At 30.6% G+C, this 15033-nt stretch overlaps 1 protein-coding gene across 3 annotated transcripts in view; it reads left to right on the forward strand.

The window, feature by feature from the left end:
• Positions 1-15033, forward strand: part of LOC134708142 (nuclear hormone receptor FTZ-F1-like) — a 42550-nt gene that overhangs the window by 21530 nt on the left and 5987 nt on the right. Inside the window, exons 1-6 of one of the 3 annotated variants that reach the window (XM_063568454.1) lie at positions 7849-8089; positions 9888-10016; positions 11051-11191; positions 11470-12134; positions 14226-14330; positions 14813-14966. In XM_063568454.1, coding sequence (XP_063424524.1) covers positions 7978-8089; positions 9888-10016; positions 11051-11191; positions 11470-12134; positions 14226-14330; positions 14813-14966 — 1306 coding nt within the window. In that variant the 5' untranslated portion in view covers positions 7849-7977. Of the gene's footprint in view, positions 1-7848; positions 8090-8604; positions 9104-9887; positions 10017-11050; positions 11192-11469; positions 12135-14225; positions 14331-14812; positions 14967-15033 lie in introns of those variants that run through there. The other 2 variants (XM_063568457.1, XM_063568455.1) reach the window with 2 other exon arrangements.

The following is a 15033-nucleotide window of genomic DNA, read 5'->3' on the forward strand; positions in this document are numbered from 1 at the left end:
TTTAACTCACTACAAAGTCAGGAAATTCTGAACAAAAAATTCTTAAGTCCAAAACATCAAATATAATTTAATTTTATGTATTCTTTATATTAAATTATATATTCTCGAGCTTTTTTGGTGTTGAAAACTAATGAAGAGTTAAAAACAAATTAAAAATATTAATAAGAATATACTCCCACTAAATACCATAATATACATTAATGTGTATACTTCTTTCGTAATGAAGAATGTGATGGTTTAACAGACAGTGCAATACTACTTATTATTTTCAAATCATAATTACTCATACACTGTTGTGAACTTGTCTAGAAACAGTCAGATTTACATTTTGATTTTTACACAATTCCCAGTCTCATTTTAATTAGTATCATTAAACTTTACAATATTCATTATATATATTTATACAAAAACAATAAAAGTGAAAACTTATACCCTTTCAACAACAAAAATGATATTAGAATTTTGACTTATGTAATTAAAAAATTTCAAAATCAAAAGCTCTAACAGGTCAAACAAATCGGTGGCAGATCCAAAGATGTTTAAGCTCTGGGGGTTGGAACCACACCTTTTTTGACGATCAACTCTTTTGAAAGGGGGCATTTGTTGAAACCCATTTTATTTATTTTTTAAATGCTTGATCCGCTTCTGAAACTGTCATATTTCTTACTATGTACAGGCGTGTCCCTATATTGAAAATGGTGGATTAAACCTGGTGAATATATGGTTTTGATTTTTATTTTGTATCAGTTTCACAAGAAGGAAAACATTTCTGTTGTCAGATGATGTACACAAACATTAGAAAAATGTATAAACAGCGTACATGTAATATTCAACAGCAGCATGTTGACGATTAATTGGAAGATTGAATTCTAGTGTCCCAGTCATCACAACATAACACCAATACATTCCTTTCAATTTACCAAAAGAGTATGGCTTTTGTGTAATTTCAAGTGGATATCAAATATTAAAGTAAACTGTATTCAAAAGAATACATGGGGCTTGTTTTATCTTTTCACATAGAAAATGTTAAAATGATATCAAAGTAATATGGAATTTAGAAAAAAAGTATTGCACCCAAAGCAGACCACACAGTTTGTTTAAGATAATTTTAATGTCAAAAATAGAATTTTTTAAAATGACAATCGTATTTGTCATTTTGTTTCTTGATTTTTCGAAATGATAAATTTAAATAAATACGGAACAATACGAAACCTGACCCCATAATAATTATTGCAAACCCTTTTCTTGAATTTATATCTGATAAAAAATATTATTAGAAGTCTGTCGGTGCGGATTACGTTTAACTAGGAAAAAATGAAAGCGTTATTTTATCAAAAGATTTAATCAAAACCAACAGAGTGGGAGTAGAATATGTATATGTACATGTCATGTATAAGTCAGTTGGATTTCAAATTTATAAAAATATGTCCAATGAAGGCAACAGTAGTATACCGCTGTTATAAAAGTAAAAAAAAGATTGAGAGAAAACAAATCCAGGTTACAAACTAAAACTGAGGGAAACACATCAAATATAAGAGGAAAACAAAGTAACAACACAAACACTTGAGTGCAACAAAAAACAAACGACAAAAATACAGCGCACATTTAAACGAACTAATAGATAACAACTGCCATTTTCCTGAAAATTATAATTTTTCAAAATATTTTAGTTACTTTATTGACATTGCCATTTTTTTGTGTACTACTGATTTTGAAGCAAAGAAAATTATATTGATATCGTTAATCATACCATATGATACATGTTCTAAGTCAGAAATATAACAGTTGTTTTCCATTCGTTTGATGTGTTTGGGCTTTTGATTTTGATAATAGGCAAGTGGCTTTCCGTTTTGAATTTTCCTTTGAATTCTGTATTTTTGGTTATTTTACTTTTATATCTACACACAAAATCAATTTGGATATAACTTTATTTTACAATCTTATGCTGCGGACTTTTTTTATCTTCCGTATTCGCCTTCCGACATTATAAAAATTTATAGAAAAGGGTCGCTGTTTGCCACTTCGGTTGATCGTGTTGTTGTACTTATACTATGTTATTATTGAATGTTTCAATGTATATATGCCACATGCTAATGAGACATATCAAATGTAATAAACCTCATAATCATTTCAATATCATAACTTGCCTATCAGACTTTAAGAAGTTCAAGGACGGAATATGTACCTAATTTTGTATTTAATGCAGTATTTTTGTTCGATTCACAAATATCTGCGGGATACGACATTTTCAATTTAAGCCTCTTTTTATAAATATAAAATAGATGTAATGACTAGAGATGTCAGCTGCATATGTGTCAAGGTTATGACTATGTATGATAGATTAAAAAGCAATGTAAACAAATCTCTTCATCTGAAAAAATACGAATCATATGTTTTTCACAAATATTGAATTTTAATTTTTGATTGCACACGTTCTGTTTAAAGGGAATTTTGTGTCTTTGGCAAACGTAATCATTTCAACAATCTAGTTCTCAGCAATAATGTACCATCTTGTACAGCTCCATTAGAGTTCTGAGGGAAAAAGACTAAATCGCCGATGATAAAGTCACTATCCTCGCGACTTTTTTTTAACCAAGATTTGCATCTTTTATGTGAATTCATGAAATTTCAAAAGCTGTAAACTACTGTTAAATTTTACTGGTTAACGAGTAAAGTTTTTGACTGAGACAGGTTTTAATGAAGGAAAATTCTATACAGACTCATATTAAATAATAATAATACAGTGTGGTTATCTTTTTATCAAATGACGTAACCATTGAAATGAAAGGAAGACCACAAACCATTATCCTAATTCTTTTCAATGGTCACATTCATGCTTAAATTGATAAATGATGATATGATGATGTTATCATTTAGTTATATTTTTCAAAATCTGAATATCCTGATTTGTGTTGTTTAACAATGATGCATAATTTAATTTTACAACGGTGCATTCTTTTTATGTTTGAAAAATTAATGATTTGATTTTAACAGCTGATGCAGCTTTTCCAGAAAAACGATAACAAGGGTTAAGAAGTTCGAAAAAGGAATAATATCAGATAATAAATCTTATTGTTTAATTGATTCTATATAATTAAATCAAACCACGTGTGCACAGAAAAAGTTTGAATAGAAAAAAAGACGTTGTTTGCTTGGTCTTGACATCTTTTATAAGTCAACATTAGATTTTATGAAATTAAAAAAATGTTAGATTTTTTTAAATAATGTTTTTTTTTAGATTTAACATGTTTAATGAAATTATGGAATTCTCTTATTTCACAATATAGATCTGCAGACTCTGTGGAAAGTTTGTCTTAAAAATAAAAGCTTCGTACACTCACATATCCTTCTTACATGAATATTTCCGTTTGTTCTCTTAAATCAGCTTTTAAAATCTTACACATATATAGATATAATTAACATTCGGTTGTGAGTGAACAAAGGGGAATAACTAGTGGTGAAAATTGTTATACAAATCTCAATTTTCATATATTTTAATCCAATTAAATTTCAAGTATATGGATTAAACATTTTGATCATTAAACGTTAAAAGAGTTCAACTTTAAAGTGATCTGACTGTCATGTTAAAAAAAGACAAACAATCGTCCACAAAACAGAACAATGAAAACTCAAACCTGAGCAACACGAACCTAACAAAAATTTCGGGGATATATAACAAGTGCTTCTAAAGGGTGACCAGATCCAGCTCTAAATGTGGCACCCGTCGTGTTGTTCAAAATTAGAAGCGCAATTTCGGGGATAAGTAATGCAAACATTCTAGTTACATTCGTGACATTTTGATCTAACAATACTTTTAAGTGACTTATTTTATTTAGGAAATGAGGTATGGACAAAGAATTACGGCTGATATAAGATTAGGTTAAACATGTATTTTAAGGCCTAATATATAAAATGAACGATACCAAATGAGTCATTACAACAGGAAAATCTGTCTGTTCGCGTGAGAAGACATAGCGATCATTATCACATTTTTGTCACCCTTATTAAATATAATTTTGTTTTTTAACCTATGTTGAGGATCAATGGTTTAGAAAAGAATAGATTCGATCAAATTGTTGGCTTTTCTACACCATTTTCACGGCTTTATATTGAGAAGTGAGAGGAAAATAGATAGCATTACAAGGGGTGGGATTTAGTTATAATTTGCCTTCTTTAGAAACACAAATTTAAAAGAAGACGGTCTTTAAAATATTTTCTTGTCACTTCTCATCTTTGTTGGGGATCTCTTTCGACCAGCAAATAACAATGAATTATAAATAATTAACCTAATTAACATTCAAAGAGGATGCAATCATTCCCCCATGGTGAATCATCGCTCGATTATTTCCCGGTTTCAAATCTGTGATAATATTTTGATGTCACCATTCCGGACAAAGCTCATGTATATCTATAATACTAAAATTACGAGGTCCAAATTGTCAGCCGTCATCACGTAAAAACGACGAATCAAAGAATTCAACTGTATATACAACTAATATAGAACAAAGGTGCAGATTAAAAATTACACCACTCCAGGCCCTTTTGTTTTCCACGTAATTAATATTGCCAATAATTAAGAAGTTCCGGGTCAAGTCAGATACCGATACCAATAGTATAATCACCTGTTACCTATCACCTTATCTGTACGTTCCGCATCTGACAAGGCGCACCACCAAACGGTGTATTCAGGATTAATATGCTATATACACGGGTCATAATCACAGGATTGACACTGCTAAATTGTCAAAGTGTTACCTATTGTAGTATTTTAATCAGTAAGACTTTCTAAGATAACAATATGAATACTAAAAATCTGGACTAAAAATAAGACGTATAGGTACAGTTTTCAATTTGTTAGCGGGCATGACGTAATACAGCGAATCAAAGAATTCAACTTTATTTATAACTAATATTGGACAATGCTGTTGATTAAAAAATACTCCATTCCAGGACCTTTTGTTTTCCAAATAATTAAAATTTCCAATAATTAATAAGTTCCAGTTCGACGGGTTCAAACAGAAAGATTTGAAAGCAGAGAAAACTGTGTATCTTATAATCGGCATGACTTTATCAGATGTCAATACTAACACTAAAATAAGGCTTCCGCATAGTTATATACTTTAATTCAGTCACTAACCCGCGATATCACGGGTGTGTTCTAGTATAATATAAAAAATACTAAAATAGCAAAATACCGAACTCCAAGTAAAATTCAAAAAAGGTCCTCAGTAATCAAATAGCAAAATCATAAGCTCAAACACATCAAAGTTATTGGAAACAGTTGTCATATTCCTGATAAAATGCAGGATAACAACGTATAAAAGGAAATACTTTACTTGATTGTAGAACAAAAAAGGCCGAATACATCAACACCAGGAACGCTAACAACACCCAAAAATAAACAAAAAATAAAAGAAACGTGCGATATCAAACGAATAAGGTATAATAAAAAAAAAAACATGAAATTCAATTTTGATTTTTTTTTTTTCGTTTTTTTGCGTTATGTTTATTTTAGTGATCTTTTATATGTCTTTTTTTTTTTAACTTTTTGCGTGGTTTGTTTGTCATAAATTCAGTCTTCCTCATCGATAATCACCGATGCCGTCACTATTCCTATCCTACCTATCCTATACGTATAGCCGACCTTTTACTTGTAACACAGACAGTGTTATCCTCCTCCGTCTTGTCAGTTTGTGATTTTCGATGCATGGGGCGGTATAATCCTAATAATTCAGTCCCTCCCTGATCTTTCCTACTTGGGAGTTAAAGTAGTATAATCGTAGATCGGTGGAATACAATTAAAGACTGAAATATTCGGGTTACGGTCACATAGAATTTTTGCAAAAATTTCGGTATAAATATTATAATTTTCAATATTAAAGGTCAAGTTATGGTTTTACCTGCTATAGGCTAGTGACTTTTCTGTTGCTCGGATTATAATTAAAAGAAACTGTTAAAAACTGCTTCTACGTCATTGACACATTAACAAGCAACACAAACAAAACAATGTATCTTTATCTGCACATGGCAAAGTTTTACTCTTTCGTTGAATATCTAAAAAAAATTAAAGAGATTTTTTTCTCAATAAACCTAGTACAGATTGCATGAATTTTGTACAATTTTTGATTGTTTAAGGAAGCGTGAATGGTAATGTTTAGTTGAATCTTATTGGTGTGATGTTGTTGTATCTATATTACAGTCAATCATTTCAGATGTGTTGCATTGGACCCGCTTTTAACTCTCCATTATTCTGTATTTGGATTTGTGTCTATATATCTCAAATATGTATTGCCATATAAACTGTAAACGAAAAGTGTGTGACAAATGTATGCTTAGTTCAAAATTCGGTGTAGCTAAAGGTGTGGTATTAATTTGTCGCTTATTGCATGGATACATGAGAACCTGTATGGGGATAACAGAATAGTAAAAACATGATTCTGTTGGGAAAAGGATAGAAAAAATGGCAAACAATAGGAATAACGGGATGATAATATATAAAGAATAGAGAAATGGTCTAAATATGTAATAAATAAATAAAGGACCATGTATCCATCCACATTATCATAAATGTTCTCCGGGATAGCTCATTGCAGCTTAGTTATTTAAAACTATACAAATACATCTATAGTTGATAGTACGGGACATAAATGAAACATAACATAAAAATATTTTTTTCTAGGGCTAGCTTTGTCCGTGAGAGTTAAAATTTTATTTATTATAATTACAAAAACTAACAAAACTATTACCGGTTTTATTTTAGTAAGAAAAATGAAAATCATATGGGACCACCGGTTGTTTGTAAACACGGTAACAATGCTAATACCAAAGCACAGGTTGTTGTTATTGTTTGTACGTGTCCTCTCAGTATTCTATTGACTTCCTTATGTTTCCTAACAGTTAAGCAAATGTTTGTAGTAATAGGTGGTAGACTTTGATGAACTCCAGACACCTACATTGCGATAAATAATGCAACTAGTATATTGTGTCAATTGTACTGTACTATGTCTTCAAGTTATAATTTCAATTTTCAGTCTATACTGAATCCATATTGAATGGTTAAATGAAATGGCAAAAATTGTGAAGCAGTGCAATTTAACGGCAACTGCATAATGATCGCGTAATAACCGACATGGCCCATATACTTCAGCTTTCTTTTAATCAAGCTTTGAATTACCTTCATTTCAAAACTTCTGAAACTCCAGATCTTTCTGGAATAATATTTCGTGTTTTTGTTGACTTTTGCATAATCGTTCCTTAAGAGCCGCTTGTAATTTTTCTTAATCATGAAGTAGGCACTTCACTGTGCAGACGCTAGGGATCACTGATTGCATTTTTTTTTGTGTTGTTTTTTTTTATAATTTTTTTGTGTTGTTTTGCTAGCAGCAGCAGCAGCAGCCTTTTGAGCTTTGCATCTCCGATCATCTTCAAAAGTTAAATAATGAAATTTTTAGTTAATCTGATACCAAGATTTCCCCTGTAAATAATTTGAGGATGTATGGAATAAGTTACCGTGTTTTTTCTTCGATGGTTAGATTATCATATTATAATTGTACCTGCAGATAAATTTGCAGTAATAGTTGTCAATAAAGATCAATATTGCAATCTATCGTAACGGTTAAGTACCTGCTCGTACCTTGTTACACCTTCTAATTGAATATCAATAAACCGAAGCACTTCAATAATTTACCTTCCATTGTTCATGTCAAAATTATAACATCTTATCAAAATATACATATTTCTTGAAATAAAATGCTTAAATGCGACAAAATTTATTATTTTCGGTTTACTGACTAAGTTGTTTACTCTCACTGTCCAAATGTGTCCTACTTTCTGGACTGAGCATGCGCGTTGGTGTCTAGATCTATTTGTTCAGTACTAAAACCTCAGGTCGGATTACAGTTTACAGATGATTTGGTTTTCTTTCTCAATATTTGGATGTCTTAATAACTAATTAAAATTTAATGAACGTTACTAATAATGATTCAACATACGGAAAGACTTGATTTAGATATTTCGGCTCAAAATTCCTTATCGAATGGAGAAAATGGTGTTGAATCTGGCTCTACTAACGGGCCTCTCGACGTTGAAGGTAAGCAGGAATACAAATAATTGCGGCATCCTTATATGTTTTAATTTTAAGTTCAAATATTGTTTATTTCTATTAAATAATAGTTTTTATATTAACATTTTGCTGTTTCATGAGTTGTCATTCGACTTTATTGGTTTTAAAACGGTTTTATCAGCGTCCAAATGTTCGCCGGCATAGATAAGTTTGACATGCGGTTTTCCGCGAGGTCCGCCAAGGGTTAAATCAGCTGATTGAAAATTTCTTTCGGAATCAACATGACACATATGCAGATTTAATTTTTTTTTCAATTTTTTTTTTTATATTGAAGTTACTTTTTAAAAACATTTCATAAAAAAAAATATAGTTAGAAAAACATAATAAATTAAATTTGAATAGATGGACATCGGAACATGATGCAAATATTCAAACATAGATTTTTTAAAGAATAATTTTGGTAGGGGATACATTTCTGAAATTCGTTGATATTTATCTTTGAAAGAATGTTCATGTTGAATCTTTGATTTTTTTTTAATCATGATTAGTGCATGTTTATTAAAGTATGATTTGTGGTTCATAGTTTATTGTGTATGACATCATTTGATCTGTTGATTTAGATAATGTACTGTGTATTCTATAAATTTTGACATTTTAAACAGTCTGGAAGGTAATTCGTTTACAGTTTGTGGCATTGACGGTCTCTTGGTAATTTTATTTGTTTTGATTGTGGGTTAAATATAGCCCTTTAACTCTGAAATTGATCACTATTCCGATTAGATATATTTTTCAAACCAACCTTTAAATAAATCTTATGTATCATTCTTTTTTTATTTAAAGTATTTCCTTTCAAAACAGGTCTATTGAAATGTTGGCATTATATTGGTATACAATTTTGAATTATTTCCCTTGAGTGCAACTCTTAAAAATTGAAGGTGCCCTAATTATGCACTAAAATGGATGCTGTCATTATTTTGATGAGATGAAAAATTCAATATTTCATCAAAATGGACGAAACAGAGGAGCCAGTTAATTTGAAAAGTTAGTAGAAACGATACAGAATTGCTTATACAGTTACGTTGATCATAGATAACCTCTCCGTGAAACCCTGATGTGCTGTTTACACAAAGTAGTTCAGAGGTCGTGCCCTGTGTTGGTTGTTCGAGAGTACAATAACCCCGATAAAATAAATATTTAAACTTTCAACAAGTTTTCAATTATGTGTTTTCTGTTGGTTTAATAAAATTCTTTTCATATCACACTGTAAGCCAGTATGGAAAATATTGTTCTTTCACTGCATCAAGCGGAATTTTAAACATGTTAAAAATAAAAGTAGAGACTCAAGTCAAGAGTAATAAATTCTACCACTAAAGTCTTTGTTCATCATGGGTTTCAGTAGTTCATTAAATGGACATTTTGCACATCTTATGATCTGCTTTTCCTGTTTTCCACAGGAGAACTTCAAATATTTTTCTAATTACATGTATCAATAACATTTTAAGTAACTTATTTACATACATTGACATTGTACAAAGGCCTGAAAGTGAATTTGGAGATTGTCTTATATATGCTTATGTTATGGGTGATTTTACATGGAGGGAACCCTATACAGATTTTTTTAAACTGGAAATGTTAAGTTCAATGGTTTTGATTTATTTATTTATGTTCGGTTATACATCATGTACATCCACTGTAATAAGTGTATGCATATCCTCTAGATTTGTCATTTGAATGACCAATATTACTCCCTCATTGAATCTATGTTTTCACAGAAAATGTGAGTGTGATTGATAATTTTAATGAGAAAAACTTTTGTTATTTTTAGCTTCATCCTCTAGTAATGACATGCAGTACTCTGGTGACATGAAGTTTGGATGGGATGAGCTCTGTCCAGTCTGTGGTGACAAGGTCTCTGGATACCACTACGGTCTACTTACATGTGAAAGCTGTAAAGGTAAATATATTACTGACAGACTTACAACTCATATTTCTCTTTGACAGAGTTATGTGTTAGAATTAAATAGATATATTTTGGTACATGAAAATGACCTTAACTGTACAGGTAAAAATGTACATCAATATACACATGTACACATGTACACCTACATGTATTGACACATGTGACACAATAATTAAATCTCACAATTTGTTTTTAATTGAGCAAAATCTATGATATCCCCATTGCATAGAAGAACCTATTAACTTGAAGGTACAAAATCTATTCTTAAGAAAATTATATTTTAAGCCTGTATTATTTGTAATAAGAAAAGTGGAATCATAAAGCAGATCCAAATTTATAGGATGTTGTATGAAAAACCCTTGTAACCAATTATTCTTAATTTCTGTTACCATGGTTGTATTAACCATTAGACTCCTGTACATTAAACAATGAAGGTAACAATAAACACTGCATTCAATTTAAGATTTAAGTGCCAGTCTGCCTAAGAATCAGGCAGTGGTGAAAACATGACCAAAAAAACCCACCAAATTTGACATTGATTTCAGTTCATAAAATGTAGTTATGGACAAAAATAACATTTATATCCGTTATCTGTTCTGGTAATAGAAGATACAATTTGGTTGAAATGCACTAGAAATTAACAAATAAGGGGAGATAACTCTGTAATTTGCTATAATTTGCTATCATTCTAACCAATTTATTAACCAAGTTATTTGATATTACCAGACACACACAAACGAAAGACTAATTATTTTTAACTCAGGACGATGGTTAGTAATAAATAGCATGATTAGCTCAGTGGGTTTTTTCTGATCATGTTTTGAATTTTACCTAAATTGCCTGATTTTTACAAAGACTGGCACTTAACACCAACTGTTTTCTGTTATTGTACAAATTGTTCACATATTAACATGTTAAAATGAAGTAAAAAATGTTAAAATAGGAATTTGCCAAAGCAAACAAAAATAGTACCCAATCTTGTCTATATGCTGTACATTTATTAACATATAAACTTTTAACATTTTCAGGTTTCTTTAAACGAACAGTTCAAAATAAAAAGGTGTACTCCTGTGTGGATAATAGATCATGTCTAATTGACAAAGCACAAAGAAAGAGATGTCCCTTTTGTAGATTTCAAAAATGTTTGAATGTTGGTATGAAATTAGAAGGTAAGTTTTGATCTTTAGATGATAGATAATTACATTACTTTAATACATGTGAAATTCATATATGTTGTGTATTCATAGGATAACAAACTTCAGACATGTAAAAAGAAAATTAGAGGACCTACCTAAATGTACATGAAATGCTAAAGAAAAAACTATTTCATAGTTTAGTACATACACAGAACTAATGCATTGATAGTTTCTTAATGTATATATATAATTACTAACTTCATTGATTGATTTTTTTTGAATTTGTATATTAAATTTAAAATATTTTTTAGCTGTACGTGCAGACAGGATGAGAGGTGGAAGGAACAAATTTGGCCCAATGTATAAACGAGACAGAGCACTGAAGCAACAAGCAGTTAGACAACAGCAACAGATGCTGGCACAATGCCAAATACGACTACAGAATGGGATGACAAGTCCAGATGAGGATATTAAACCAGACCCAGCAATGTTACAACATATTTCACAGATGGTCTCAAACAGCATGGGATATAACAGCTCAAACATGTCCGGCATGCCATCACCTTCCATGCCTGACTCTCCTAACTCTGACATCAGCTGTGTGTCCTCCTCCCAGCCGTCGCCCATTACGTCACACCCACAATCGCCATACACCATGACCCAGAACTTCCATCCACCTTCGATGATGCACGACCCCAGGAACCATTACTCCATGCCATCATATCAATATCATCACCAGATGGCACCACCTGTTATACCAATTGTGCCTCAGACTATTATAAATATGAAAGCAAATATGACTGATGAAATGGAAATCAAACACAAACTTTTATCATTTCTTCATAATGCATTTGGTGCTGAAGATATTCTTAGTCAGCCAATCAAATTATTACAGATGATTTGTAAACTGTCAGATCAGCTATTATTTCTAATGGTGGAGTGGGCCAGGACTTCTACTTATTTTAAAGAACTTAAGGTTAGTATACTTTTAAATCACAGCCATACATTTAGAGGTAGGGTTTATTCAGGTTTATTTCTTAGCTAAATTACATTTAACAATGTTTGTAGCTGTACAAGAGAGTCATGCGGGGATCCAGGTTTCGTAGGGAAAATTTGGTCGATTATATAGGGAATCATTGAAGCATGACTGGAGCGGGCCCCTCCTTAGATCAGTCAGCAGGCCCCCCCTTAGGAAAAGTTCTGAATCCGCCACTGAAAGTCCATTAAATTATAAACAGATATACAATGTATATGTGTTGATAATCAGCTACAACTGTTGCATATTTCATGTATATTGTAAAAGGAATCAGATCAATCAAGCCTAATACCAATTACTTTTTTGTAATATGTGCATTTGAATATTAAAAATTTTAGTTATAAAAGTGACATCACAATGAGTATGATGACATGTTGTGGATGCACACTTTCCTGTTGATGTAAAAATGTAAGCAGACACTTCAGAATGTAACTTGACCATATATTTGCATAGAAGAAGAAGATAGATTAAACATTTTATTTGTTTGTTATCTTGTCATGTGGCTAATGTGTCAGGCACTTAAAGAACTGAAGTACAAATGTAGTTAGTCCCTTAATTAAGTACACAAAACTTTAAAACTCCACAAAATAATCATTTATAAAATTATATGCTGTAGTAAAAATAATGTATGTCTGTTTGATTTTCTCAATATTTTGTTGTGTCATTCAGATAATTTATAATCAAATTTATTTGCAAAACAATGGATTATAATTACATCTGACATTACATTTTGGAAACAGTTTGATGTGCAAAATTATAGGACATATATAGTGTAAATTCAGATTGTACTTAATAAAAAGTGTGATAGTTTATCCAGATTTTTGATAGAAAATGAAGTTTTGTGCCTTCCATCCCCATATTTTTGTTTATAGTAAGCAGGAAACAGACATATATGTGTTTTACCCTAAATAAAAAGAATATTAGTCACAAATCTTGCATGTCTTGTAAGAACATTCCATCATTCAGGTGATGTACTGCAGGGACAACTTAATACTGTGTACTAATACATTTACATTGTCATAAATTACAATTACATAATATTCATAAGTAGAAAAAAAAAATAGTTATACAAGTAACTAAATAATTACATACATTTTTGTAAACACCATGGGTAGGTGTGCTACATCAAAGTACATGCAGACTCTAGGTGGTAGAAAAAATGTACAAGTAAATTTAGCTAAGTACAACTGTACATAGGTGAAAGTACATGTACTAATAATAATGGCTTAAAGAACTGTAAATGCTCTATGGACTTTTTAATGGAAATGGTTGTTTTTAGTATAAATTAGAAATACACTTGTCATGATTGAAGACCGGTACCATAAAAAAAAATGTATGCATGTTATGGGGAGTTCAATGTATTTTAAAGGTTTTAAAAAATCTTTAGACTTGCATACACATTTTGTACATGTACAAATGTACTTACAAACATGTATTTTGTACATACAAACATGTATTTTATACATGTACAATAATATATTGTCTATTGATATGATTGCACACACTTTTTATTCACTCCATTCTAAGTATCTGTAAGTAGAAATAGTTAATATATTTTATATAGCTGGCCCTTGATTTAAGTCTTGCATTGTTTCTAAGCATGCTAAGCAAACACAAAGTTTCTAGTAAAGTAACAAATGTAATGAATTACAACCTAGCATATCACGAGGAAGCAAACAAAATGAGCGATTAGATGTCCTCACTATGTTTTATGCTAAACAGAGTTTTCATTCAGAAATGGAAATTTGATTTGTTTATAAACATTTGAGTGTTGCTGACAGTTTGTGTGTTTATAATGTTTATGTACAAAAAAATGTAGATTTGTGTGTTGTTGGCAGTTTGTGTTCTTTGAATTCACAGTTAGAAGCAGAAACTGTAATTTTTGTGATCCTACATGTATAGCTGTATATAAGCAATATATATTTAAAACTGTAGAAGCCAGTTTGAATTTTCAGTAGCTAGGGCAGAACGCTCCATTTATTGTTCTATCTGTATATGATCATAGTTAATGGAATGTGTTTATATTTTTAGGTTGAAGACCAAATGAAACTATTACAACACAGTTGGAGTGAGATTTTAATATTAGACTTTGTACATAGACTTGCTCATGATACATGGAGTGGAGAGGTATTAATGGTAAGTCTTCATTTATTTTCAAAATGTTTTTGTGTAGTCTTTTTCATGTTCATTTTAAAAATGTCAACAAGATATTTATTCCACTAGAAGACTTTTCAAAATAGTTAAATCTTTATTCTTAATGAAACAATTTTAGTCAATGTAAAGTTAACATTGAAAAATGTTTTAAAAAAGTTACATTTGAACTGTGATTACAGTCAAACAGCTTTCCAAAGCTCTTGTATATTGTTAACAGTATGTATATATGATTAAACTAATGGTATGGAATTGGTATTGATTTCAAAACTTTTATAAAATCATACTAAAAATGTTGGGATTGAAACACATGTTAAAGCCAACAGTAATTTGCCCAGTGAATTCATGAGAAATGGTCAGTATTGGACTGATTATAGACTGTTTATTTCTATTTAAGGGAAATGGTCAGAGACTAACTATAGATTGTTTAGATAAATTAGGATTATTAAACTTAATTTCTATTTTAGGGAAATGGTCAGCGACTAAATATAGATTGTTTAGATAAACTAGGATTATCAGACTGTAAAGATAGGATAAGAGACATGGTACGAAAAATGAGAGAATTGAAAATTGATGTCAACGAATATCTTTGTCTGAAATACCTGATTCTCCTTAATCCAGGTAAGTCCATCAGTTGAAATTCTTTATACTGTAAAATCTAACTTAATTTATTATGTTTATGAACAAA

This window comes from Mytilus trossulus, chromosome 2 (genome assembly GCF_036588685.1).
Source record: "Mytilus trossulus isolate FHL-02 chromosome 2, PNRI_Mtr1.1.1.hap1, whole genome shotgun sequence".
Taxonomy (NCBI): domain Eukaryota; kingdom Metazoa; phylum Mollusca; class Bivalvia; order Mytilida; family Mytilidae; genus Mytilus; species Mytilus trossulus.